Here is a 26,763-nt window from a genome sequence, read left to right as displayed (position 1 = left end):
TCTGTTGCTATACAAAAGCATTTTAGTTTGATATAGTCCCGCCTGTTTATTTTTTCTTTTGTTGGCTCTGCTTTGGTGTCACATTCAAAAAGTCATCACCAAAACCAGTGTTAAGGAGCTTATCACCTGTGTTTTTTTCTAGGAGTTTCATGGTTTCAGGTCTTACACTCATGTCTGTACTTCATTTTGAGTATATTTGTATATTGTGTCAGATAGTGGTCTGGTTTCATTCTTTGCATGGGCTATCCATTTTTCCAACACCATTTATTGAAGAGACTGTCCTTTTGACATTGTACATTCTTGGCATCTTTGTCATAAATTTGTTGATCATATAAACGGGTTTATTTCTGAGCTCTCCTTTCTTTTCCATTGATCTATGTGTTTTTATGAAAATACTGTTTTGGTTACTATAGCTTTGTAATATAGTTTGAAATCAGGTAGCATGATGCCTCCAGCTTTGTTCTCAATATTGCTTCGGTTATTTGGGGTCTTTTGTGGTTCCATACAAACGTTAGGATTGTTTCTTCCATTTCTGTGGAAAATGCCGTTGGCATTTTGATAGGTATTACATTGAATCTGTAGATTGTTTTGGGTTGTTTAGGCATTTTAACAATATTAATTCTTCTAATCCATACCATGAAATACCTTTCCATTTGTTCTTCAGTTTCCTTCATTAGCGTCTTGTAGTTTTCAGTGTATGGGTCTTTTACTTCCTTGGTTCATTTGTTGCTAAGTATTTTATTCTTTTTGATGCAATTGTAAATAGGTTTGTTTTCTTAATTTCTCTTTCTGGTAGTTTGTAACTAGTGTGTTGTCTTTGACTTTTGGCAGTTTGATTATAATGTGTTTTGGTGTGAGCCTCTTTGGGTTTAGTTTAGTTAGCGTCTTTGGGCTTCTTGAATTTATACATATTCTTTCCTCAGATTTTGGAAGTTTTGGGCCCATTATTTCTTCAGATAATTTCTCTGCCCCTTTCTCTTTCTCTTCTTCTGAGACTCTTGTAATATATAGTGTGACAAGTGTCCTATAGGCCCCCTTAAGCTTGGTCATATTTCTTCATTCTTCCTTTGGTTTGCTTCTCTGAGATGATTTCAAATGACCTGTCTTCCTGTGGGCTGATCCTTTCCTCTGTCAGATCGCGTTTGCTGTAGAATCCCTCTAGTGAATTTTTCAGCTGTTACTATATTTTTCAGCTCTGGAACTTGTTAGTTGCTATTTAATAGTTTTTCTTTGTTGATGTTCTCATTTCATCCATGCATCATTTTCCTAATTTCATTAGCTGTCTGTGTTCTCTTTTAGCTGATTGAGCATTTATGATAGTTATTTTAAATTCTTTGTTAGGCAGTTTATAGGTTGCATTTTTTTTAGAGTCTGTTTTTGGAGTTTTATTTTGTTACTTTGTTTGGTCCACATTTCCCTGTTTCTTTAAATGCCATATGATCTTTTGTTGAGATGTGGCATTTAAGAAAACAACCACCAGTCCCAGTCTTTATGTACTGGTTTTGTGCAGGGGAAGAACTTTACCAGTTGGCCCACCTAGAGGTTCTAGGACCTCTCAAACCTCTTATGATCTCTTTCTCCTCCTGGCATCTGACTGCATAACTGTAGCTCCAAGGTGTTCTTGTGCTCATCTCTGTTTTTAGTGGCTTTCAAACTCTGTTGCTGGTCCCATCATTGTGCTGAGTCAGGTGAGACAGAAAGCAATGCCATGGGCAGCTCTAGACAAGCCACAACATTGGATACACAGTCTATTCCTTTGTTTCCATCCCAGAGGAAGAGCTCAGTACGTGAGGTTTCCTCCTGGTTGTGCTACTCACTGCTGGGTAGGGGCAGGGGCGGGGGCACAAGTGGCCACGCAAAATGCCAGGAGTTTTCCTACCCCTTTTGCTGGAATCTTGTCTTGGTTTTATGCTGGCTTGTGGCCTGTCGCTTCTTAGCTGGTCACCGGGGTTCTCAGAAAGGTATTCTAGTTTGTATCTTGGTAACTCAGTGTCTCTAGGGGAAGGGCCCATGGAGCTTCTGAGTCTACCATTCCGCTAACATCCTCCCTTTCTTTTTTACTCTTAGTTTTTAAATGAATTAAAAAAAAATTTTTTTTTTAATGTTTATTTATTTTTGAGAGAGAGACAGAGCACAGGCAAGGGAGGGGCAGAGAAGGGGTGGGAGGGGACATAGAATCCAAAGCAGCCTGCAGGCTCTGAGCTGTCAGCACAGAGCCCGACGTGGGGCTTGAACTCAGGAACCGTGAGATCGTGACCTGAGCCAAAGTCGGAGGCTTAACCGACTGAGCCACCCAGGTGCCCCAGTTTTTAAATGAATTTTTAAAATGAAGTACAAATTATACACAGAAAACTGTATAATTCATAATGGCACAGCCTGATGAATATTTAGTAGTGAACACAGCTATTTATCTCCCAGATAAAAAAAACATTACCAGTACCCCAAAGCCCCTATTTGTCACTCCCATTCATTACCTTGACTTCTGTTTTGAAAAGTAACTACTGTCCAGACTTCTCTATTCTGTTAGCCTCATAGATTTCCTTCCCTTCCCTTTCATTTCTTTTTCTTTTCTTTCTTTTCTTCCTCTCTTTCTGTAATATACACCCAATGTGGGGCTCAAAGTCACAACCCTGAGATCAAGGATTGGATGCTCTACCAACTAAGCCAGTCAGGTGCCCCAGTCTTGTAGGTTTTTTTGTTTTTGCACTTTATATAAATGAAATTGTATAGTTTGTGCTTTATAAAAATCCATTGAAGTGTTAACATGTACATATAAACATGTGGAAAAGTACACATATCATAAATGTTCAGCTTGATGAGCATAGCCACAGAACCATCTGAAATCAAATCAAAATATTATCAGTGTCCCAGAAGCCTCAATAGTGTTCCTTGCAGTGACTGCAAAGCTCTCCCCTCCTCATCACTACTAAGGAAAACCTCTTTTAACAATATAGGTTAGTTGGCCTTTTTGCACCTTGGGGAATCAAACAGTATGAACTGTTTTGTGTCTGGCTTTCAATTGACATGTTTGTGAGATTCACTCATGTCACATGTAGCATTTTCATTGCTGTATACTTTTCTATTGTGTGAATACAGCACAGCTCATTTTCCCATTCTGTCTAATAGACGGAGTTTTGGAGTAGTTTTTGGTTGTTTTGAATAGGGCTGCGGTTAGCATTCTTAGATGTCTTTTGGTGCATACACACCCATTTATCTTGGGAGTGAATTATTGGGTAGGGTCAGAGAATAGGCATGTGCTTCATTTTAGATCTTTCCAGTGTTCAGTGTGGTTGTATTAACATACACTCCTGCACCGTGGTTTATAGTTTCAGCTGTTTCAGGTCTCTGGCAGCACTTAGCATTGTGAGTCAGTCTTTCAAACTTTTTTCAAAGTTCATTTTTTTTTTGTAGTAAAATATACATAACAAAACTTATCATCTTAACCATTTTAGGTGTAGTTAGTGGTGTTAAAAACCTTCCTTCTGTTGTACAGCTGTCACCACTGTCCATTTCTAGAACTCTCTTTTTACCAAACTGACGGTGGAACAGTAGCTTCCTGCTTCCTTTTCCCTGTAGCCCCTGGCAGCTGCCATTCTACCTTCTGCCTCGTTTTTTTGACTACTCTAAGTATGTACCTCCTGTACATGGAATCATACATACTTGCTTTTTTGTGACTGGCTTATTTCACTTAGCATAATGTCCTCAGTGTTCATCTGTGTTGCCTATGCTATTTTATTTTATTATTTTATTTAAAAATTTTTATTTTTACATAATCTCTACACCCATTGTGGGGCTCAAACTCATGACCCCAAGATCCAGAGTTGCATGCTCCACCTACTGAGACAGCCACGTGCCCCAAGCTCTTTTATTTTTAACCTACTCATTTACTTTCCAATGTAGATTAGAAATTTCATAATGTAATGAAATTATTTTCAGGTTATTAATTAAAAATTTTATTTTTTTGAGAGAGAGAATCCTAAGCAGGCTCCACAGCACATTGCCCAATGCAGGGCTCAGTTTCACGATCGTGAGATCATGACCTGAGCTGAAATCAAGAGTCATTCGCTTAACTGACTGAGCCACCAGGTGCCCCTCAGATTATCTTTATTAAAATAAGCATCCGTATGAATCGAGACAGTTCTCCCAAGTGAAAAGCTCTGGGTTTCTATAGTGCTCAGGGCCTGGAAGTAGAACATTTTGCCAAATGCCATGAAGTACAGTTAGTTCTCACATTGGGTGAGATGCAGGAACTACCCTAAATTGGGAGACGTCAGTGCTTTCCAAGTCTTCTTCCTCCTGTCATTTGAAGGACACTTAGTTGTGCCGCAGCAACCTGTGAGTGTTGTACTGAGGAGTGTTGTATTTTGGGGGAAGTCCTGGAAGAAAGGCCAGAGAAAGTACAGGCCTCCACAAGGAGTATGTGTGATCATTTCCACGAAAAAGAGACAAAAAGTAGCATCAGACAGATCCAGCTGCCCACGAAAGACTCAAATTAGGATATATAGAACATTTGCCTTGAATCATAAAGTAAGATTCCTTTTTACCAAAATTTGATTACTACAGAAAGGTATAAAGTAGAAAATGAAATTGTTTTACTTCTCCCATATAATTAAAAATGTTAGTTGAAGCACAGATCGAAGTATGGATCCTTTGTCTCAGCTTCTCAGGATCTAGAGGGCACGATGGATAGTGGATGGTCAAATATCATTTTCCAGGAATCTAGACCTTGAAGGCAGGGAAAAGGAAGGGGAAGTGCACTTGGAAGAAGTTATTTACCTCCTTTCTTCCCTTATTAGTTGCCTCTTGAAGTGGATTTAACTAAAGCAAAGAGACAAGATTTTGAACCCTCTGTGGAACAAGCAAGATACAGCAGCTGCCGGCAGAACGTGACTCTGGGACCCCCGAAACCACAGGAGGTGACCTCCCCTTGTAAACCAAGCCGCTCAGATGATCCCCACCTCGTGAAACAGGAAGACAAGGCCGGCAGCTCCCGGTATGAGGCCTCGGTTCCCTCTCTTTCTCTTCTCAGTCTTCCTGATCTCCATTTTCACCTCCTGAGCTAGCAGACTAGTCTGTGTCCTCCCTCAGGAGTTTACTTCATTAACTCAGCCCCGCCTTATTGCTCTTCTGATGCAGAAGCCTGGCCTCCGCCATGGAGAGCGATGCCACGTACCAGCGGAAGCTCCGGCAAAAACAGTTGCAGCAGCAGTTCCGGGAACAAATGGAGAAACAGCAAGTGCAACTATCTGCTCCATCAGTGGAAAAGAAGAATCAGGGTGTGTGAGGAGGATGAGAGCGGAGGCCCTGGGGAGGTGTCCCGAGGGACTAGCCTGATCCTCTGCCAGTATGTACGGTTACGTCCAAACCAGAACTCAGTAGGACATCAGGTCAGGATAGAGTCTAAGCAATTAAGACTCTGTGAAATCCTGCCATGCATTTCCCCATTTCTAAAGACGCCCTCATCTATTTTCAGGGAAGGAAAGGGGCCTTGACATAATCTAGAACTAGAAATTTTAGGGTATATAACTTTTTTTATCCCCTTTCAGCTACTTTGGCCATCTCCGTATTAGAAAGTTTTTCTGAGACGTCTGTGAACATGAGGCAAAATTGTTTGAAGATAATTGTCTTTCCCAGAGAGTAGAAACAAAGGGCTTATCCCAGACTAACTGGATAGTTGCTTTAGGAGAAATGAACCTTGTTTTCTCCCCAATTTAGTGAGAAGAAAAGAGAATCGTGATTTTAGCCTCATGCAGATCTGTATGTAGGTAGGAATGGGACCAGGAATCTTGGATCTCCTATTGGCTGTGCTAGGAACCAGCGTAACTCTAGGCAGCTTTGCACTTCTGAGGTGCTCCCTCCAACAACTGAGTGATTCTGATTTTGTCCTCTCTCGTTTGCTCTCCTGTGAACTGTAGCAGCACTGCCAGCACTTCCTGTGAAGCACAGCACCCCCATAACTGTTTCTGAACCACACACGGAGAAAGACTTCCTCACAGGTCAGTAGGAGCTAAAGGAATGACGTAAGCATTAATATACGTACTTATTATTATTTTTTAATGTTTTTTTTTTTTTTGAGAGAGACGAATGTGAGTGAGGGAGGGGCAGAGAGAGAGAGGGAGACACAGACTCTGAAGCAGGCTCCAGGCTCTGAGCTGTCAGCACAGAGCCCAGTGCGGGGCTTGAACCCACGAACCATGAGATCACGACCTGAGCCGAAGTCTGATGCATACCGACTGAGCCACCCAGGCGCCCCAATATAGGTACTTATTAAATGAAACCTATGAAATGCACTTTTGGTAGTCACTAATACATTTTAAGAGAGACATAAAAATCCTCATTTTAATCTTATAGCCCCACAAAGTTTTAGAAAAAGAGAGGACACGTAATGGACTGCAGGCAGTTGTGACAACACATACTCAGCTCATCTATGGTCCTAAGAGAAACTCTGGCATACTTTTAGTGGATGGGGAGAAAGAAATTCCAAAAGCTGTCATAGTCCACTCACGACATGGAATTTCTTATGACGTTTTTCCCAGTGCTTTGTGAGAACACTTCTTTGTTGATGCTGCGTTTTCCCACGATCTCTGTCCTTGCAGACAGTCTTGGAATGTGGGATATGGATCCAGATGCAGGGGACAGTGATGTGAAGCCCTTGTCTAGGCCAGAACCACTCCAGACCCCTGCCACACCAGTCCTGAAACACCAGGTGGTAACCTGGAATAGGACCCCACAGGACCTCTGTCACCAGGATCCACAAGCAAAATCTGGACCCAGGCAACTCCAAACTCACAACAGTAACCAAGAGATAACAGGTAGCGAGAGTGTTCAGCAACAAAAATTGAAGGGAGGACTTGGGTTAATTCTTTGCATTTTAAAGAAAGAATGATGAATTCCATTTTAAGAAGTTGTATAATAATATTTTGCCAGAGGAATATCAGTGTAAGAAAATGAAAGATAACTAGCTTATACGCCAGAACTTTTCCACTGGGGGCCCTGACTTCAGGTGTAACTCCTTATAACCCTTGATAGTAGGAAGCTTAAGCATGACTGACTGAAGAACTTTATCTATTAAAGTAGGCCCATCATGTTTGGCATTGCAACTTGATCTAGAGATAACACAAAGATCTACCCTCATAACAATTTTTATTCATCTTTTAGGTTTAATGTTTATTTTTGAGAGAGACCACGCATGCACAAATGAATGGGGGAGGAGCAAGGGGGGGGTTGGCGGTGAGGCAGAGGATTTGAAGCAGGTTCTATACTGACAGCAGTGAGCGCGAACTCACGAAGCATGAGATCATGACCTGAGCCATAGCTGGATGCTCAACTGAGCCACCCAGCTGCCCCACTGGCCTTTCAAATTTTAGCTGTCAGTTTCTTATTTTAAAATCATGGCAGTCGTAGTTAAATGATTTTTTTTCTTCCATAGTAAACTGTGATTTCTATGACAAGAACCAAGACTTGAAGAAAAGGAAACTGGATCCATCTTAACTGAGGCTCCGGTCACATCATTGGACTTTGTCACAAAAAGGACTTTCGAAAACTACTTTTTGGTCATGAAATTGTTCATCATTCCTAGGGAATGAGCTTTATTTCCAAGGATTTACCTTGCTTCATTCTGAACTTTACCTGAGGATTTGAGTGTTGGAGCCTACTGCAGACAGAGCAGAGCAGTCAGAAAGCCCTTTTAAAAAGCTTGTCACACACTGCAGTGATGAGGCTCTACGATTGAACACCTTCTCTCTGGCTCTTGAGGCTCTTCTCTATTTATTCCTAAGCTCTTACATTAGTAAGTATAGGCATTTCAGGAGTCATCAGTGGCTACCTGCCTTCAAGCAATATAAGCCATACTATGAAGCACGGACTTTAACCACCACCTATATCAAGTTATTGTTAATGTCTGTCTTCTTTGAACTTTAGGTCTCCACATTTACTGCTGTCCACACCACACTGTGTATCCTAAGAACAAAGACTAGAGTGGGGTTTTGCTACTTTGCATCAATCCAGCCTGCCATCTTCATCTATGATAATCTCTCCTTTATAGGTTTATGAAGTCACTGTCCTGTGGTTTTTTTCCTTATCAAGGGAATGATCTAGGACCAAAGAAAAGGCATTTTAAGAAAGCAAAATAAATTCTTTTTAACAAAAAATGTAAGTAGGTGTTTATATTTTTGCATTTCACATGTGAAGGTGGCTTTGTATCTCAAAAAATGTTTTTTTCATATAGTTTCAGATGTTTCATAATTCTTCTCCCCAAATAATGAGTTTGCAGGTTTACTTTTTAAGTAAAACAGTACCTTGGACTGTGCCTTTTATCTGATCTTCACGCTGTGGCTTTTATAAATTTTTGCATCAAACACCCATCTGTGGGAAGCTATGAACCCGCGGCAAGGAATTCCTGAAGTACAGGAAGGCAGCCGTTTCTGTTCCTTCGGAAGATGATGTAGCTTACCCCGATTTTCCTTTTACCTTATTACTACCTCTTATTACATGGATTTGGTCATATGTTCATCTTTTGATTTTGACACCCTTACCACTTTCATCAGAAAAAAACTCTTTTTCTGAAGCATCTTAGTTTAGTTCAGGACTGCTAAAGAGGTCCTGGAGTTAGGAATCTAGTTATATAAATTGTACACAACTCAAAAGTGAGCTAATGAGATCATGAAAAGGGAATTTGCTGGAAATGAAAGCCCACAGCTCAACAAAAGCAAGTTTGGTTTATTTGAATGGTTTCATTAAATAAGTCTACAAAGGTAACAAACTGAAGCACAAAGCGCAATCTTACAAGAAGCGCAACACCCAGAGTTAGTGCAAAATGTACAATTAACGGCTGCTGAGAAACCCCCAAGGTTTGAATTTAGTTTATTTGTTTTTCTAAACAGTGTACATTGTTAAATAATGTAAGGAAAACATTTATAATTCAGAAAGATTTTTGTAATGTGGAAAAAGATACTCAAAGTGTACTATTAACACAAAAATAATTTAAACAGTTCAGTAGCGCTAGTTCATTCCTCTAGGCTTCAGTTATTTCATCCACAGGAGGGAAGAAAAATCAACAGTAAATAAAACCAGTTCTTACTTTTTGTGTGTAAGTGAAGAGATCTCAAAATTAAGCCAAAATAACAAAAAATAATGTGCTGCATTTGGTTCCCTCGTTCCTCCAGTAGAAAGTATAGTTTCATTCATCTTAGGTGGTCCGTTTCTCATTTACTCAGCACCTTCTTTGTTCTATTCTTACTCTTACCATCTCCCCAAGGATCTTAAGCAGAGAATAAATAAGTAAACAGCTTTGAAGTAGGGCTTGGAACCCCTGTTAATTTCTACTTTCCTAAACCTTCAGCTCTCATTTGCGTCTTTGGGACCTAGGCTAACTTAACACAGGACCCATGAAGGAACGGCAGGACAGGACAGCCAACCAGGCTCTTCCTATTGGGATTCCTGGGATGTGCCAGTTGAGGTGGGTCAGAGATCAGCACTATGTTAATTTCCCAACTCAAGTGAAAAGAAGCACCCCCTAAATTAAGAGTTCTAGCTTCTTTCCCCATCTTCAGAGATAACAGAGATCTAAACATAGCCAATTAGGAGTATTTCCTGAAAGCTCTGAAAATAACAGAACTGCCCATTACAACTAGGCATAGCACTAAATAATACTGATTGGTTGCAGTTATTACTTAAGGGGAGTATTTGTTTATATGAAAATGTGAGAATATCAGTTGCAATTCTAGAAAAAGAGGTGGCACAACAGACTTAGGATTCTGCAACCATCTGGACATCACATAGGAAATGAGTAGGAATAAGCACTCTTTCTTACAATGCTTAATTCAGATGTGGGTCCACTTTCCACAAAATACAGTACCCCAAGCTGGGAAATGCAGGAGACATTTGCAACAAGAGGAAAGCAATCCATACAGTTTTTCTTAGAGCAACTTTCTCCATCTGTGACTCTTCACTATCAGTTTCCCAACTTAAAAACTAGCCCCCACTCCCTTTATATTCAGCCATTTCTACTAGGTCTTGTCTGTTCCAGCCTGGCTCAAGTAAGGCTTATGGCACCCACAGGCCAGGCATCACATATCTTCATAACGAGTTTGTTCTCCCATTCTTAGTCTTCCTTTTTCTTCATTTATCACACACCACCCTTAATCTTTTAAATTGTCCAATTTTGTTATGAAACCCCTCCTCACTGTTCCTGAAACAGAACTTTCTGCTTTCAACCACTGATGTCAACTTAACTTCTCACCCTGCTCATCTTACACCTGCTCTAGACAAAATTGAATGACTTAAGAGAAAAAAAAAAAATACTCTTTCAGTTTCCCTTTGGCATAATCCTCTGCTGGGGTCACATGGACCTATTATCCTTTCACACGCCCTCTGCTGATTTGGGGTCTGATGAGAAGTTGGTGCTAATGGCAGAAGCAGTAGAAGTCCAAGGCACTAAAATATCCAGCAAGCAATACTGGGAGAACAGAAGTATTCAAGTACAGTAATTTATACAATCTTACATTCACATTTATTTATCTACTACAATGGAAATACAAAGGAAAAAAGCTAAAGTGTCTCAATAAGTAAAGGACAGAGCTTGCTTTTTTTCAACTTTTTAAACCTTTCGTATTTTACTCTTAAAACTACTGTTGTCCAACAACATTTATATATCACAGTGTTTCCACATCAAAACTGATGGCAAAGTTACATGTCCGCAGGGAACTTAATTTTTTTTCCTAATTGCTAATGCTGCAGTCAAAGCTGCTAATATCATTTGCTTAAAAGCACTAATGACCTATCATAAGAAAGGGTTGAAACCTCAGTCCCCTGGTGTTTTTCACTGGGTTCTAAAGAGCAAAAAGAAAGAAAGAAACAAAAGAAGAAACAAAGAAAGAAAAAAAAAAAGGGAGGGGGGAACAGGGTAGGAGAGAGCCCAATAGGTTTTTTGTTTGTTTTTTTGTGTTGTTGTTTCGATTCTTCAGGGAATAAGGGATTTGGGGTGGGTACCAACATTTAGAGCTCCACCCACTTGAAAATCCAGATGGGGGTTGGTTTTTCCACTGACTGAGCTCTCTTGTGGCTTTCTGATAAATGATTCTCTGCTAGGGTGTAGAGAACAGGAAAGCCTAAGTTTGAAACCGCCCCATCACAAGAAAGCTGCTCTTTCCCTCTTGTTCCACTCCAATAAATGGTGAAAGGGGAGGGAGATTCTCAATTCTGAGGGCTCTAAGCGGTATTAAAAACATTCCTTTCTGGCAAGAAATAACCAGTTAAATGCAGCACTAGTAGTTAGTATATAGGCTACTTTCCCATTCCCCCCTCCCGCCCACCCCTCAGCATTCCATCTCCTGCCCCCAAATCTACTCGGTTAATGTCTCTAGGTCTAAGTGGTCCGCAAGTTGGAACCTGGGGGGTTGCTGATGGATTTCTGCAAATTGCTGATGTTGAAATTCTGTAAGGAGGCAGTTCCCACAGGTTGGAACTGGCCAAGTGGCTGTGGTGTTGGGCCACCTGTCCCACTCCACTGAGTGCCAAAGGGGGGAGCTGGAAAACCGTACTGCTGTGGGGGGCACATGGACTTGGTGAAGTGACCTAGAGAGGTAGCTGATGCAGCAGAGATGGGGGCAGAACCACCCAGGTTTGAGGTCATGGAGATGCACAGCTGACCAGGTGCGGAGAACTTCCTTGCCATTCCAGGGCCCTGAAAACAAAACAACTACATGTAAAGTCCGGTGTGGGTGTAACCCATGGGTGTGAAATGGGTAGTACTGAAATATAATTCTAGGACTGGGGCTGGTCTAATCTTACAGGGTATAGCGAAACCAAAACTCGCACCAAACCTTCCATAATAATTATCGGCTTTTTATACTTAACATGTTAGGGTAGAATAACTATTCTGATTGGAAGTGGGCAGAGTCATGTGCTTGTGTACATATGCATATGTAGTTCAAGGCTTCGAAAGAAAGGGGGAGAAAAAACTTTAGTTGACAAACAGGGAGCTAGAAATTCAGGGAAGAAAAATAAAAGGGCAACCGGGTGATTTTTGTTTGTTTCTAAAGGGGTTAAAAGTCATGAGCTACTACAGAAGGCTGTGGCATGAAATGTTAAGCACTAGCCTGGGTACTTGATATCCTCTCTGAATTCAGATGTGTGCTAAGTGATACTCTTGACAGATTAGGGAAATGTCAAGAAGGGAAGCAGACTTGCCTCATAATTCATGTGTCCTTTGCTTCCTCTCCTGCCTGAAAGATTCATGGCATCTCGGGCCCAATTGTCTACCAACTTGTGCAGATCATCTGTAAATGTGCCCTTCCTGCTGGACGTCATGGCAGGAGGCTGAGCTTGGGCGGCTTGGCTGTTCACTGTTCCCCCGACAGTATTTGTGCTGCTGGTCCCTAGGATTAAAAGAAGCAACAGAATACAACCATTAAAAGGAGGTTGGGTTTTGACTTCAGGAAGAGGGAAAACTTCACAGGATGATGAATGGCAAGCCACTGAATGGGGAGAGGATGAGTTGGGAAGCCATGCAAGACGGGAAGGTTCCAAGGTCTTGTTTAGCCAAATGTTTTGGCATAAGAGGGTAATGAAAACAGGTTCTCTTCAGGAGTTGCAGATGAGGCTAAAAAACTCAAGATGGTGGTAGGCACAAAGGGGAGGGACCCCTTTCTGCCCATTCCCATGGCATCTAGAGTACGGAAAGTAAGTTTCAGTACTCTATTCCCAGCATCACGCTGATGAGGGAGGTGTGGTATGGTCAGTGAGGCTCTAGAATGCTGCAGAATGCAGGGCAAAAGAGGATTTCTCGAGCACTGAGGCAGGGTTAAAGTAGGAGTTAAAGGAAAGCAAAGGTAGATGCTTGGCCCAGGAAAAGATGGGCTTCCCACACCATGTGGATACTGTGCCACAGTCTTTAGCCATTCTTTAACAGAAAGAGGTGATAAAAGAAACAGCATGCTCGGTTCAAAAAACCTTTTTCACCTGGACCCGTACACACAAATTTGTAAACAAACTCGGGAGGAATGAAGGCTTCAATCTCTCCCAGTTGCCTATGAGTTAAGAACCAAGATTAGTCATGAGGAAGGTTCTCTGTGGTGTGCCTGAATCTTTCAACTCCAGGAACACATGGTTTTCCTGAAGATGACCTCAGTCTCAATTGGTTCAATTGGTTTGTGGATTCTCACCCATTCCCCCCTTTCCCAGGAGAGCAAGCAAGCACTTGTATGTGGAAGCAACAGGAACATTCAGCTGAGGAAGGAGTGCAAAGGGAAGGAGGAAGCTTTGAGGTTATGATGAAGGAATTCTATTTCTATGGTTTGATGAGAAAGGAAGAAGGAGTCTGTGTCCTGCCTGATTTCGGCTCTGCTGGAGGGCACACTGAAGATTATTCGAAGAGGCAAGTTTTAGGGAAGAGGGAAAGAAAAGTCATAATCTTGTTTTTTTTCCCTCACCCCCCACTTTCTTACCAGAATTCACATTTGCTGCAGAATAAATAAAAGCTACTAAGGTAAGTTGTAAGCCACTAGGCCTTAAGATATCCAAATAATGCTGGGGGCTAAATAAATGCATCCATTTTCCTGCTTTCCAGGTCGAAGCAGCACCAGAGCACAGCAGCATGCCCGAAGCAACTCTGCCATTTAAAAGCCCTTTATAATCCACTGCTGGTCTCAAGTTTATACCCCACTGCCCTGGGAATGGCACACACAAGCACGTCTGTATTAGAGGAACAGCTAATTCTGAGGTGAAGCTGCAGAGTGAGGAAGGTCACATGCTTCTTACCACCAAGGCAAGACATGGATTACTGCAGTGTGTGTATTAGCTCACTTCTGAGGGCCCACTGGAGCCACAAGGGGATAGCTACTGCACATACAGCGTAAAGGGCGGAGTAAGTTCTCCTGTGGGACAGGAAACCCAAGTGGAAAAGGATAAAAGCACAGGAAACAAACAGCTTTCCTTGAAAAGCAAGAGAGACCGTGGTGGGGAAGCACAGAGTGGGAAGCACAAGCAATGAGGGTGGCAGTCGTGACAGTAATAGAATCCAGAAAGCAAGTGTATCACATGCATGAGGGCTATTTTCCTGTTTGAACAATAACTGGTGAGCTTGATGATGAGTGAGACAATCAAAATGAAAACCAGAAACAATCACAAGTGAGAAGAACTGTCACAAGCCAAATATGAGAAGCTCAGTAGAGGTGAACACTGCTTATTCACAAAGAGCTCATGCTGGGGTCACACCTCTCTAGTCTCATGCTAGTCGTCTCTGATGCTGTGAGGCTCCTTTACAACCAAATTTCATTTTTCATTTTCATCTGTCTTACACACTACTGGATTATGAAGGTGGGGTTTATACCATGAGGAGGTTGGCCGTACAGTTAACCTTATTCTGGCTTCTGAAAACAGGCTTTCCCATTAAAGAAGGAAACAAACACATCCCTCTCTGACGAGAAATTAATGCCTGGGAAAAGTTGACTACAAAAGCTAGAAGCATGGATAGTGCATTTAGTCCACTTTAGTAGGAAATGGTTTAAAAACACTTATAATACATATATTTTTGAGGATGCTGCTTGCCTTCCAGAGAGTACACTGAGTAGCCTCTAGACCTTTCTCAGTTCTGCTGCAAAGCTCTAGGAAGTAGTATATATTTTACCACCCCAAATCCATTTTTTTCTCCTGCCATAATACATTTCCCCTATGTCCCACCACCAGATCCCATGAACGATAACCTACTATGAGTCACAGCTTATTGCCCAGTACCCCAACTACAGAGTTTTCTGACTGTCTAGGTGGCTGATTGGGTAGTTGAATTGCATGCACGTTAATGAGAAGCCATCAGCCTAAGAAGCCAGACTCTACGAAGTAGTGCTTTTCTCCTCCACAATCTAGCAGACGCCTCCTGCTGTGATATGAGGATGTGGACTTTTCCATGTTTTGACCAGTGCTGATTTTCCAGTGGGAGAACAGCAGCTGGCACATATCTGCTAACTAAAGGGCTCTCCCCAAAGAGCCAGGCATCCCTGATCTCTCTCTCTATCATGGGCATCATCAATCCATAATTGTCACAAAGCCAGGATCACAGAGGGTCATCATGTGAGAGCATTGACTAGGAGGTGATTTCTTAATCTGTAAGGATAGTCACAGGTCAGCAATTAAGCATGTTAAAAAATATATCAGAACAGGGTGCAGAACTAGACAGATGGAAGTTGGGAAATGAGGGCGTTGTGAAGCTTCAGGGTTCTAAGAACTCATGGATAACAGGCTTTGCAATCAAGGACCAAAAATAACAGAAAGAAAAGATAATTACTACAGAGCTGGTTGCAAGGACAGACTTTTTTCACCATCTTCCCTGAAGCACAAAGAGAGAGCAACGTGTTAAAGACAAAGAAACATCAGTGTAAAATATTTAGAATCTCCAAACAGCACACAAAGTGCCAGCAAGAGAAAGCAGAAAGAGAGACAAGTTGGTGGGACCTGGGAGTACCCTGCTATGGGTACAGTTCTATGGGACGCAGCTTGCTAGCTGTCAGCCTTCACGTGGTTATCTGATGGCCAGTGGCACCTGGCTGACGGCTGAGCTTCCACCAGTCTTTGTATCTACAAGTAATGCTCTGCACTAAGGTTCTGGGGGAACCTGGGGGAAGAACTCCAGTCTCTCAGGTCTTACTGCTTGAATTTCAAATACCCAAGCAGTCTTTCCACTGACCCCGTCCCACTTTCTGTTTCTCCTGCTGGGTTGTTAAAAAGCACTCGATAAAATGCATTAAACAATCCTACCACAGTAGACTTAACAGTACCATTGTTACAGTTTTGAATCCTTTTAAATCGGCTAATATATTTCCAAATCCTAGACATACATACTAACCCCGTCCCCTCCAGAAAAAATTTTAAAAGTATGTGGAAAACAAGCAACTTTTGAACATAAATAAAGCGTTAAGCCAAGCCGTGCTTCCAAACCATAATCTATTTTGAGAGCACAGAATAACGCATCCCAAACTAAAAAGACCCTACACCTGGTAAATAAATGCCTGTTTTCCTTTCCCTATTTGCTTTAAATCTGCCTTTCGTAATTTGTTTACCAAGGCTTACATGATGTATACTTGTGTGCCTTCAACAGATGTAGGGCCTCTCGTTTTAGACCCGAAAGGAAGTGGTAAGATTTTATTTCTAACCACTTTCATCTGAACAATTGTGTGCTACCACCTACCTTTAAGAGTGTGGTGAGAATTTATTTAATTAATTAATCTGAAATGTATCACTCACATTGTTCTTCACAAAAAAGCCTTGGTTCTCTTTCTTCCCTCTTCGACGTTTCAGGCTGTATAGCATAGGCCTGACGTGTCGCAACCTACTTTGAAACACTTGTCTCCTCCTACTAATGTCATCTCATCTTGCCAGCTGGACATATGCTTATTTAAGTGTCAAGGTGCTAACATGCTTGGTCCAGCCTAGTGTAACCAAACATCACACATGCTTTGGAAAACTACCAAACTGGATAATGTCTTCCACCTCCTTCTTTGTTCAATAGTCCTGGATAGTGATACATGAGGCCCAAGGACCTCTGAACCTCAGCAACAGTGATGTCCTTAGCACATGCATTTAAAAAGCACTTCAGTAACCACATCAGAAGTTTGAGGCCTCAGCAATGAAGATCTTTAACCAAACTCTAACAAAGGTTTTCTACTTGAGCCTTATTTTTGTTTTTAAAATTTTTATTCCAGTATACATTTATTGACTACCTACTATGTTTCAGGTAGGCACTGGCTAATTAGAAGAAAATGATGTGTGCTTCCCAAGAGCTACCAGTGTTTGTGCACATGATCTTATTTTTTTGTACAACAGCCCTACGAGAGAGGCATCATCTTCATTTCATATTTGGGGAAGATGGGCTGGGAAATTGGGTGATTTACTATTGTGCCTTGCTTTTAAGAAAGCTAAGAAATCCTAGCAATCATGTTAAAGAGACCATTTTCACTGGCAGGCCCTGGGCTCTGGTTCTTGAGAATAAATGCTTGATCAGAATAACTACACTGAAACCCTTTTTGAACTATCAACTTTAGGGAGTTAGAAGGTAAGGGTGGTGAAAGGATCCAATGAAGAGATTCTAGCATCATTTCAATGGACAGATGGCCAGGCTAAATTGAGAAGAAAAAAAAGATTTCAACCTACTCGGAAAAAGAATAAAAAAATAGGGTGTAATTTTCCCTTGCTGCCAGGATCTAAGTACATCAGTGGTCAAGATGCTTTCTGTCACTTCTAATGCCAAAGCAAGGGGTGGAAGTGAGTAGGACTATGGACTTCAGTCTTTATCCCAAATGACCCTGCAGTCTATACAGCATTACCACCTTTTCTACTCTGTCATGGATCTATAAAGAAGCAATTCTACCAGAAAGTTATTTTGAAGTTTATAGAAACCTGTTCTTATTTCTACATCTTTTATCATAATTAATATAGAGACCCAAACTTCTGAGGGTAATAGTTCAGCCAAGCCACTGAGTAGATGATATACAAAGAGACAAATGAAAATGGACTGCATGAAACATCAGATCCAAGCAGCAGAAAAACAAGGACGAGGAAGGAGTAAAGGTGTTACACACAAAGAGCCAAGCAGGGCGTACTCAGAAATCGGGTCCTCCTGCCACCAGGTTTGAATGTCACCTGCTCAGATGCACAGTTAAACTTCGCACAGCCTGTGAGAGGGGAAAAACAGGGAAGAACAGAGAGAGAAGAGACAGAACACAACTACAAGATGTTAGAAACTTGAGGCTGGAGTGGTGAAATGCGCTAAGATGGCACACAGAAGAACAAGCTTCTAGGGAAATGTCAGATAGGTAGGACAGGAAATATTAGGTCTCAATTCCCTTACTTTGCAAAATGTTGAAGCTTTTCCCAGTGTGAATAATAATGCTAGCTGGTTTGTGCTCCTGGCAAGCAAGCACATTTACCTAGTCCAATGATGATCTACCTTTACTATCTGTGATATTGTGGCAAAAGCACCTAAGCAAGTTACCTAACTCTTCTCTTATTCTTTTCCACCCAGACACCTAAGTTCTTCCAATTCTCGTTCTATCGTTACTAGCAGCGTTCTGCTACAGGAAGGTTTTAAATGATCATTAATAAATAAAACTCTATTTAGGAAGTAGATTATAGGTAACAAATCGAATTGTAGGGCTATTTATCTTAGAATGCTACTCCCATACTTACAAGTTAAAAAAGTCTACACTGGCTAGGCAAATGCATTAGCTTTCAGAAACTGCTAAAACTCCTTAATTTTGGTCCAGGAAATCTCAGTCTAGTATTAAAGCGTATGTTGCAAATCCCAAATGAGTCATTAATTTGGTTAAGTCCTCATGTAAGTCACAATACAACCTTTTGCTGTAATCCTTTGAAAAAACCTATTTCATCTGATAGGAGCAATGAATTCACCTAATATAATCATTACTCAACTTCCCTTTCCAGCTCAAGATCCGAAAGTGTTTTAATACACAGGCTGTGTTCTGGTCAGCTGGTCTTCCAACTGACCTTAATAGGATGCTCATCAGGCTTTTGTTGCGGATATGGCAGTATCTCCATTTTCATGTTTTTAGAACATGTTGATTGCTTTGATTGCTTACCTTGACCTGGAGCAGAAAGGCTTGGTACTGAAATGGCACCATCACTGGTGAAGGCTGAATAGAGGTTGTCACTGGAGGGAGATGGCTTAAGGGGCTGTAACAACTGATTCTGCCCAGTCTCTGGGATGTTGCCAGGGGGGTGGAGGGTCTGCTGGGGGTGCAAAACTGAAGTGGCACTCTGACCAGACAGGTTACCTGCCAAAAGATAAAGTGGCATGAGGAAACATGTCCAGCTTTCTCAATAAACTTAACAGGCACTATTCTTATATTCTTATTCTTCAATGTGCCCCACTAAGTGACTAATAATAGGTCAAAAGCTGTAAGTGATGAAAGAACAAAAGGCCTCACTAATGGGAGGGGAGTGAGAAATGACATGAGAATCAATAGGCAATAGGGCTGGAGTAACTATTCCGAAAGACTTAGTTTAGATAACCTAGATGGTTCCCAAGTCTCAGCTGAGTAGAACACGCAGTGGATATGGGAGAATTCCATTTTACAATTCCATCATTGCTTTTAAAAACCTGTAACACTGAATTGATGCAGGATACAAATAGGTTTGGTGGGCAGTCTCTGCTTAGTTTTCCTTCTAAGTATGTGTCAGGTCAAGTACAAAAGTGGTGTCAAAAATAATGCAGATGACTACAGAGTAATACATATTTAAAATTATTTGTGGCAGGTGGCTTTTATTCCCTAGTCAACTGTCTTGAAATTGACCAATTTCTCTGTTCCCTACTAATTGGCAGACTAGCAGGCCACTCAAAAAGTATGTCAAAATTGGGATCAGGATCTAAATTAGCTGATATCCTTTATAATCACATTTCTACTAATGAATGGGTTCTGATGTACTAGAGAAATGGTTTGGGTTTCTGAAAGCTTCCAGAGAATGGAAAGCTGCTAAGAAGTTTGGAACTGCTTTCCAACACATTTATATTAGACCTGGAGAACAACTATGAGGTATAAATTTATTTCAGTCTTTCACTTTACAACCAATTATCTGTTAACATTCTCATAATTTCACCAAAGGGTAAGAATTCTATCACCATTAAAATAGACAAACTGTAGTTTATTACAAGAGATTATGAATTATTTTTTATTACAGCCACGAGCAAGTTCTTTATTTCAATATACATAAATGAAATAAAAACTTTAATCAGGAAAATTGCCACCTAAGACATATCCAAACATCTAAATGAAATTTACATTCATCCCAGCTGCAATTATGGATAATCCATTCACTGAAAGTAAAAACCTACCTGAACTTTTACTAAAGTATTTTCTTCCAATTGACTATGAGTTTGGTGTAATGTGAATTATATGAGTAACCAGGCAATGCTAAGTGTTTTATCCTTAAGAACAACTGTAAGTGGCTTGGGTAATGGAGGTAGTTAGTAATATGGGTTACAATGGAATAAGCCATAGTACTCACCCTTCCATAGACTCAACAAATAGAGGTACTATAAATATAAGGAGTGGAAAAGTCAAGGAAGCAAGAATATTAGGAAAGTCAAACTCCTCTGAAATTTAACAAAAACAACAAATGGCTCAATAGGTTACATATAGAGTCAGGAGACAGAAACAAAAGATGGGACAGCCAAGGCTGACCTAGTCCATGGCTTTTTACCTGAAAGCTGGGGGCTTTTATTCCCCAAGGAACTGCTGCGACTAGATTTGCTGCCTTTGCTTTTAGTGGGTCGCCTTCTTCTCCCTGCAAGAGGGGCAGCTGGGGGAATAATGACAGCAGGGGGAACCTTGCCCAGTTTGGTATATAAAGATTCAATTTCATGCTTCTGGCGACTCTGCAGGTCTTGAATCTCTTTAAGATGTCTGTGAAAGATAACCAAACATGAATCAAAAACATGATAATCACTTTTGTTCAAATGAGATTTAACAACATATTCTTTAAACTCTATTCAAGTATTTACTTACTACTCATGAATCTTTCCCCCCTCAGTGTACTTAACGTAATTTCTTCTATTACCTTGAGATTCTAGTTTGTTACTTCATTATTGTTTGGCCTCCATTACCCAAGCCAAATTCCAATAAGCTCCTAACCAACAAGTAGTTGATGATATGTTAGGAGAAAAGATTTCCTGATTTTTGAGGCATACACAGGGGTACTGAATTTGCTACTCTGGACCAGTGTGTCAAATATGATCTATAAAACCTGCCACATAATCTACATCCATTACTAGATTCATTTGGTAGACTATTAAATTAGGTTAATAATGATAAAAAGTGCTATTAAGAAAAACAATAATATAGTAATAATACAAAGGTGCTGAAGAAGTTCTAGAAGTAGAAATGCTACGGGTCCTTATAAATACAAGACCTAATGAGAACTACATTGAGGAAACTAGCTTTTGCATAGCACCCTCTGTTTGAAAGAAATGAGATATAAGCATATTGCAGTGAAAAGAATACTAGGCACCAGGAGCTAGATCTTACTATGATTCTGCCATTATTCTTTTACAGAAGAAAATACACTTACTTTTCTCGTAGTCTTCGCAGCTCTAATTTTAAATCTTCATCTTCAATATCTGACTCATTGTCACTACTCATGTAAGAGGAGTTGAATGAATTACTAAGGCTCTGACTTAGATTCTGGATAGGGAGGCTCTTTGAGCTCAGCTGATGGGGGGAGTGTGGACTACCTGAACCATCATCCACATCCCTGCTTAGGAAGGCGGCCTCCAGGTCAGAAGATGGCCCATTCAGATGTGAAGGCTCTGACAGTTCAGGCTTTTCTTTCTTTGGTATCACAGCAGGGAGAACAGCTTGTTCCAAATCCATAAAAGGAGGAGATGCCATTGGTCCCTCTTTCTTTGCCTCAGCAATCTTGTCTTCAGTTCTTGATACAGAGAAACGACCTACTTTGTTCGTTGTAGTTGTCACCTGGAAGCGTCCTACCTTTGTAGGCTGCCCAGTTTCTGACTTTGCTCCCAAGGCAGGAGTTTTGTGGGCACTATCTGGCATAGCTGATGAGATGCTACGGATCCCATTAGGCTCTGTCTTCACCAGGGTACTTTCTGGACTACTACTTGATAGTACTGAGGACTCTGAAGTGCTAGACTCAAAATGAACAGACTTTGCATCTTCTGACTTATTTTTACCCTCTTTTTGGACATCATCCATTGCAACTGAAACCTGATGGAAAGAGACAAAAGTGAGATTAAAAAACAAAATCCCCAATATTCAATTTTTAAAATGATAAAAAATTGAATTAAAATAATAAAAAAAATTCAATAAAAAAAATTGAATCACTTTATTTCCCAGTCAGTATCTCTTTACATAAGCCCCTCCACCTTCACTGTGAAAATAAATGGAATACCATTATAGAGAACAAGATCTGTACTGAGATGTACAGATTAGATACAGATTCTCAGTGGCTGGCTAAGCTTACTAAGTTAATAATTTACCTCCAGATCTCATGTTATATACAAGACTTAGATTTATGTCCTTGTGGAAATATAAATAACAGGGAATGGAATCTTGAAGGTTGCCTGTGAATATGAAAACTACAAAGATTAAAGACAATGAATGTTAAATGCCAGCTAAGCTTCAAGAATCAACATAACTAAATGGGACCAAAAGGAGGATCCAGATCCTTGTTCTAATTTGTCCATGTATTATAAACTCAGCCCAGTACAAACTCTCAGAACCTCAGTTTACAAATGAGAAAAATATCAACTGCTATCCCCAACTCCCAGTGCTACCATGAGAATAACTGGAAAGCAGTTGTGAAAGTAGTAAAAAATAAAAAAATAAATAAATCACTAGTTGGACCACCTGGGAAAAGAAAACGATGTATCACTTGATGTTGACTCAGTATTTTCATTTCAGAAATTAATCCTAAAAAATTGTCCTAAACATAGAAAATGTTTCCTGTTACATTACTTATTACGATAGAAAAATTTGAAACAACCTAATGACTAATAATAGGAGAATGGGTTAGGTGAACCAACTACTAGATTGGGGAAAAAAGCTGTAAAATCTCATTCAGAAAAGCAGGGTCAATTGTACACACATGTACATAGAAAAAGGAATGAGGAGAAACACACCCTAAAAAGTAATCCTGGGTGGAGGAGGTAGGTAGGAAGATGGGGTAGACAGTATACTGTTTCTCTACTGTACTAAGTATTCTGCATTCCTTTAATTGGCATGTATTATTATTATTTTTTAAAGTTTACATATTTATTTATTTCTAGCAATCTCTACATCCAATGTGGGGCTCACATTCATGACCCTGAGATCAAGAGTCACATGCTCTTCTGGCTGAGCCAGCCAGGTGCCCCAGAAGGTTTTTTTTTTTAAACATGTATTATTTTTAAGAGGGTGAAATGATAAAGAACTATAAAAAAGATATATCATCAAATTGGCAATTGTGTCCCAAAGGTAAGTAATAATTTTATTATATACCTATTCACCCCAAAGAGGAAATCAAGGCAAGGGAAAGTAATGGTCTTACCTGGAATCGTCCCATCTTAAAAACACCAGTTCCTGAACTAGTTCCCAGGACAGGACCTTCTGTGATTTGAGAAACTGAAACAAGTACATGGAGGAGAAAAAGAACTTAAGTTGGCATCTCTTTTTAGTTAGCTTCTTTTCCTTTTGGTCAGAAATACAGCAAAATAAAAGTACCTATGAGGTGAGAAAAATGGTCTGAGGCAAGGAAAATTTCCTTACCTTCTTTTCTCCTTGGGCTTTGTCCAAAAAGGAAAATAGTTATTATTTACTCTCCTTACTAGATACCTTTAGTCTGAAAGATACTGTTTGTGAAATACTGTCAAAGTCTGAAAATTTATCATTAGTCCTCTACTTTTCCTTGTACACATGTACAGATGATATGTTATTGTTTGGAGGAATAAAAGTTACATATAAGCAAAGCAGCTTCAAGGCTTAACTACAACATAAGAGATACTATAAAAACTAAGGTTAATGGGTAGTAAGAATTCAATTACTCATTCTTTAACTCAAAGATAAAAATAAATGAAGAGAATTATGAGATTTTACTTAGGATATCAAAGACGCATTTTTAAAATGAAAATCATCTATGACAACTTGGTTTATACAACACTTAGGCAAAAATCTTAGAACAGGAAGTACAAGGTGTCAGAATCACTGATAAATAGTTTTGAACAACTTTCAAGCCACCTAGGTCATCCTTTCTAAGGACAACCACTTGAGGTTTTTTTTCCTAGAGATAATATAGACATATACAAGCATTTTCTTTATTTTATACAACTAGTAAGCTCAATTTTATACAACACTGATTTTGATATTTTTACAATGTATCTTAGCATTCCATATTGATTTCTCATTCTTTTTAATGGCTGCAGTGTTTTATGTCTGTCTGTATGTATGCTATATGTATACAAAGTACCATATTTTAAACAGGCTTCTGTGGATGGACATTTAAGTTTTTCAGAACTTCTTGCTATTATAAGTGTTCTACCAAGTATTTTCTTATGAATCTGTGGAATACCTAAGAATGGATGTGCTGAATCATACCCATTTAAAACTTGGAGACACATTACTAAATTGATCTCTAAAGAGGTTGTGTTAAGTCACTGGTGGCTATTAAACTTCTAAGTTTACCAATGAGAGGTTTAGAAATGCTATCACTTACTAGTCTTTTCTGTGATATGAATACCCACCACTGCCCAGTTTTTCATTTATCTTTGGACATCATGGCTTTTTTTTCCATGCAGAAAGTTTTGAATCTATTATTGCTTCTGTATCAGGGATCAGCAAACTATGATCATGGACCAAATTCAGCCCACAGCTTCTTTCTGTAAATAAATTTTATTAGACTACAGAGCCAAACTCATTCATTTACGTATGGCCTATGCTGTTTTTGGGTTATAATAGGACATTCTAGTAATTGTGACAGAGACTATATGACCAGCAAAGCCTGAAATATACAACTTTCTGGCCTTTTACAGAAAGTTTGTTGATCCTACTTCAGACAGTTAAAAAAAAAAAAAAAAAGAAAAGAAAAAGATTTCTTGTATGTTTTTTTACAGCACTATTTTACATTATCATTTTTCATCTTTGACCTATTTGGAATTTATGTTGGTCAAGGCTGGCATCTAAGCTTTCTTCCAGATGGTTGTTCAGTTGTCACAAAGCATTTATTGAAATATCCTAGCGTTTTCTCACTGATTTAAAAGCCCACCTTTTTCATATTTCTTCTTTATAGTTTGTCCATTTCTAAACTTCTCTAGTCTGTTCCAATGATTTTTTTTTAATGTTTATTTATTTTTTGGTGGGTGGGGAGGGGATGCACATGAGCGGGGGAAGGACAGAGACAGAGAGAGACAAGAGGATCCAAAATGGGCTTTTCAATGAAAGCAGAGAGCCTGATGCGGAGCTTGAACTCATGAACTGTGAGATCATGACCTGAGCCGAAATCAGACACTAACCAACTAAGCCACCCAGGTGCCCCTCCATTGATTTTCAAGTCACTTCTTTTAAAATGAGAGTGAATTCAGAATATAATTGCCTTGAAGATAATTTAGAGAGGTTTTAAGTGAAATTCAGAATTTAAGGAAGAAAGAAAGATCTGAGTATTCAGGTAATCTTATTAATAGTTACACAGGGAAACATATGTAGGTGGTAGTGAGGAGAATGGATAAACTACAAAAGGAACAATATTAAGTGTTACACAAAAGCACACTGAATAAATACAGCTCATGTTTAATTATTTTCCCTTTTGAATATAAATGGTTCTAAGAGAAAAGGTGACAGAAAATAGAAGCTTTAAATTTCCTACTTTGTGGGGGGACTGGTGATGCAGTGAAAAGAGATTTACAACAAAATTCAGAAAAGAAGTAGCTGATATGAACTCATGACCAAGAGCATGCTCATAAAAGTTCTCATGGCAATTTTAAGTTGTTACAAAATCTGGAAATATGCTTTGCCAAGAGACTGTGTACAAACACGCCAATTCTAAAGACTCCAGAAATGGAAAAAAATAATGTTTAAACTGATTACAATATATATTTGTATTTCTAGCATCCATGCTAGTCAAGCTTATCTCTACCTCTATCTATCTAGTGTCACAAAAGCCAAGAGATTAAGGTAAATTAACTTTTATAAATAGGCCTGAATTTCCTTCTCTCTCTTAGCAAGGGTCTATCCTAGCTAATAACAAAGGGTCTTATTCCGAGAAACTATCATTACCTTTTGCATGCTAATATTACATGTTCCAAATATTAGTATTAAAGTTCCTAAGTTATGAAATACGTAAAATTGTTCTTTAAAACTGTTCCAAATACACCTACATTCTTAAGAATGTCTTTGAGATAGTAAACTCTATAATCAATTATAAAGAGGACTGGAAATGGTATAACATAAGAGGAAGAAGGATGCTTCTCACCATCCTTCTGAGGCGGTGTTCCTGCTTCTGTAACTGCTGCTGGAGCCACCACGGACACAGGCTGCAAAACACATACACACAGATACCACAAAATCTTTAGCTTCAGTCACTCTTAAACTGTTGCCATGCTGCCTTTCCTCTGGTTTTTATAAAGGGCAACAGAAATATAGTATATGTGAAGAAACACTTGTGTCCAACAGAGTTTTTTTTTTTTTAAGCCTAAAAGTAAGTCTGATGTAAAAAAAAAAAAACAAAAAAATTTTAAGAAAAAATTCTGAGTTGCTTCTATATTGTTGTTTGTTTTTATCCTGGGATACTTAAGAGTATAACTTGGATAATAGAAAAAAATAGTTTTAATCAGAACATTATTGTATCACAAGCTTAAAAGGAAGAAGTTAACTTTTAAAGCACAGCTTCCTCCAAAGCATAAATACAAAACCCATAGAATTCATCTATGGTATAATTCTAACCAGAGGCAAGACAAGAAAAGTACCTTTCAAATCAATAAAATATTTTCCACAGTTATACCACTGGGTCAGTGTTAATCTTAATCTGCTTTATTTCTGTTTGCTGGAATAAGCAAAGACTCTGAATTAATGCTTTTAACTCTGTAGGTGTTAAAGGTATTAATAGGTTAGAGTATGTTTTAGGAATGTGATATATTAGGATTATGGAAAGATTCTGGCAAAATTTTCAAAACTTACCCCAACTGTAGATGTCACCACAACAGTCTCTGGACTAAGTGTTCTTCTCAGTTGAGCATCAAGATCTTCCAGAGGTTGCTGGGACTGAATGAAA

General features: G+C 39.6%; 2 protein-coding genes across 28 annotated transcripts in view; one reads left to right on the top strand and one right to left on the bottom strand.

Annotated features, from left to right (window-relative positions):
- RAD52 (RAD52 homolog, DNA repair protein) overlaps positions 1–8,155 on the top strand; it is a 33,506-nt gene extending 25,351 nt beyond the window's left edge. For 4 of the 5 annotated variants that reach the window (XM_019464946.2, XM_019464944.2, XM_053895204.1 and 1 more), the window contains 5 exons: positions 4,797–4,993; positions 5,137–5,276; positions 5,916–5,996; positions 6,597–6,812; positions 7,430–8,155. In XM_019464946.2, coding sequence (XP_019320491.1) covers positions 4,797–4,993; positions 5,137–5,276; positions 5,916–5,996; positions 6,597–6,812; positions 7,430–7,491 — 696 coding nt within the window. In that variant the 3' untranslated portion in view covers positions 7,492–8,155. The remainder of the gene's footprint in view (positions 1–4,796; positions 4,994–5,136; positions 5,277–5,915; positions 5,997–6,596; positions 6,813–7,429) is intronic. The other variant, XM_019464945.2, reaches the window with a different exon arrangement.
- Positions 8,156–11,093: 2,938 nt separating this feature from the next.
- The window catches only part of WNK1 (WNK lysine deficient protein kinase 1), a 159,657-nt gene continuing 143,987 nt past the window's right edge, over positions 11,094–26,763 (bottom strand). For 10 of the 23 annotated variants that reach the window (XM_053895187.1, XM_053895193.1, XM_053895188.1 and 7 more), the window contains 11 exons: positions 26,670–26,753; positions 25,966–26,026; positions 23,053–23,126; positions 21,076–21,731; positions 20,209–20,411; positions 18,588–18,782; positions 17,571–17,663; positions 15,281–15,322; positions 13,330–13,356; positions 12,190–12,377; positions 11,094–11,683 (listed from right to left, as the gene is read on the bottom strand). In XM_053895187.1, the coding sequence (XP_053751162.1) occupies positions 11,366–11,683; positions 12,190–12,377; positions 13,330–13,356; positions 15,281–15,322; positions 17,571–17,663; positions 18,588–18,782; positions 20,209–20,411; positions 21,076–21,731; positions 23,053–23,126; positions 25,966–26,026; positions 26,670–26,753 (1,941 nt within the window). In that variant the 3' untranslated portion in view covers positions 11,094–11,365. The remainder of the gene's footprint in view (positions 11,684–12,189; positions 12,378–13,329; positions 13,357–15,280; positions 15,323–17,570; positions 17,664–18,587; positions 18,783–20,208; positions 20,412–21,075; positions 21,732–23,052; positions 23,127–25,965; positions 26,027–26,669; positions 26,754–26,763) is intronic. The other 13 variants (XM_053895196.1, XM_053895203.1, XM_019464942.2 and 10 more) reach the window with 6 other exon arrangements.

The sequence above is a fragment of the Panthera pardus genome, unplaced genomic scaffold (assembly GCF_024362965.1).
Source record: "Panthera pardus isolate Hobbes unplaced genomic scaffold, ASM2436296v1 HiC_scaffold_6, whole genome shotgun sequence".
NCBI lineage: Eukaryota > Metazoa > Chordata > Mammalia > Carnivora > Felidae > Panthera > Panthera pardus.
The sequence above is the reverse complement of the archived record's forward strand: the minus strand, read 5'-3'. Positions and strand labels throughout refer to the sequence as shown.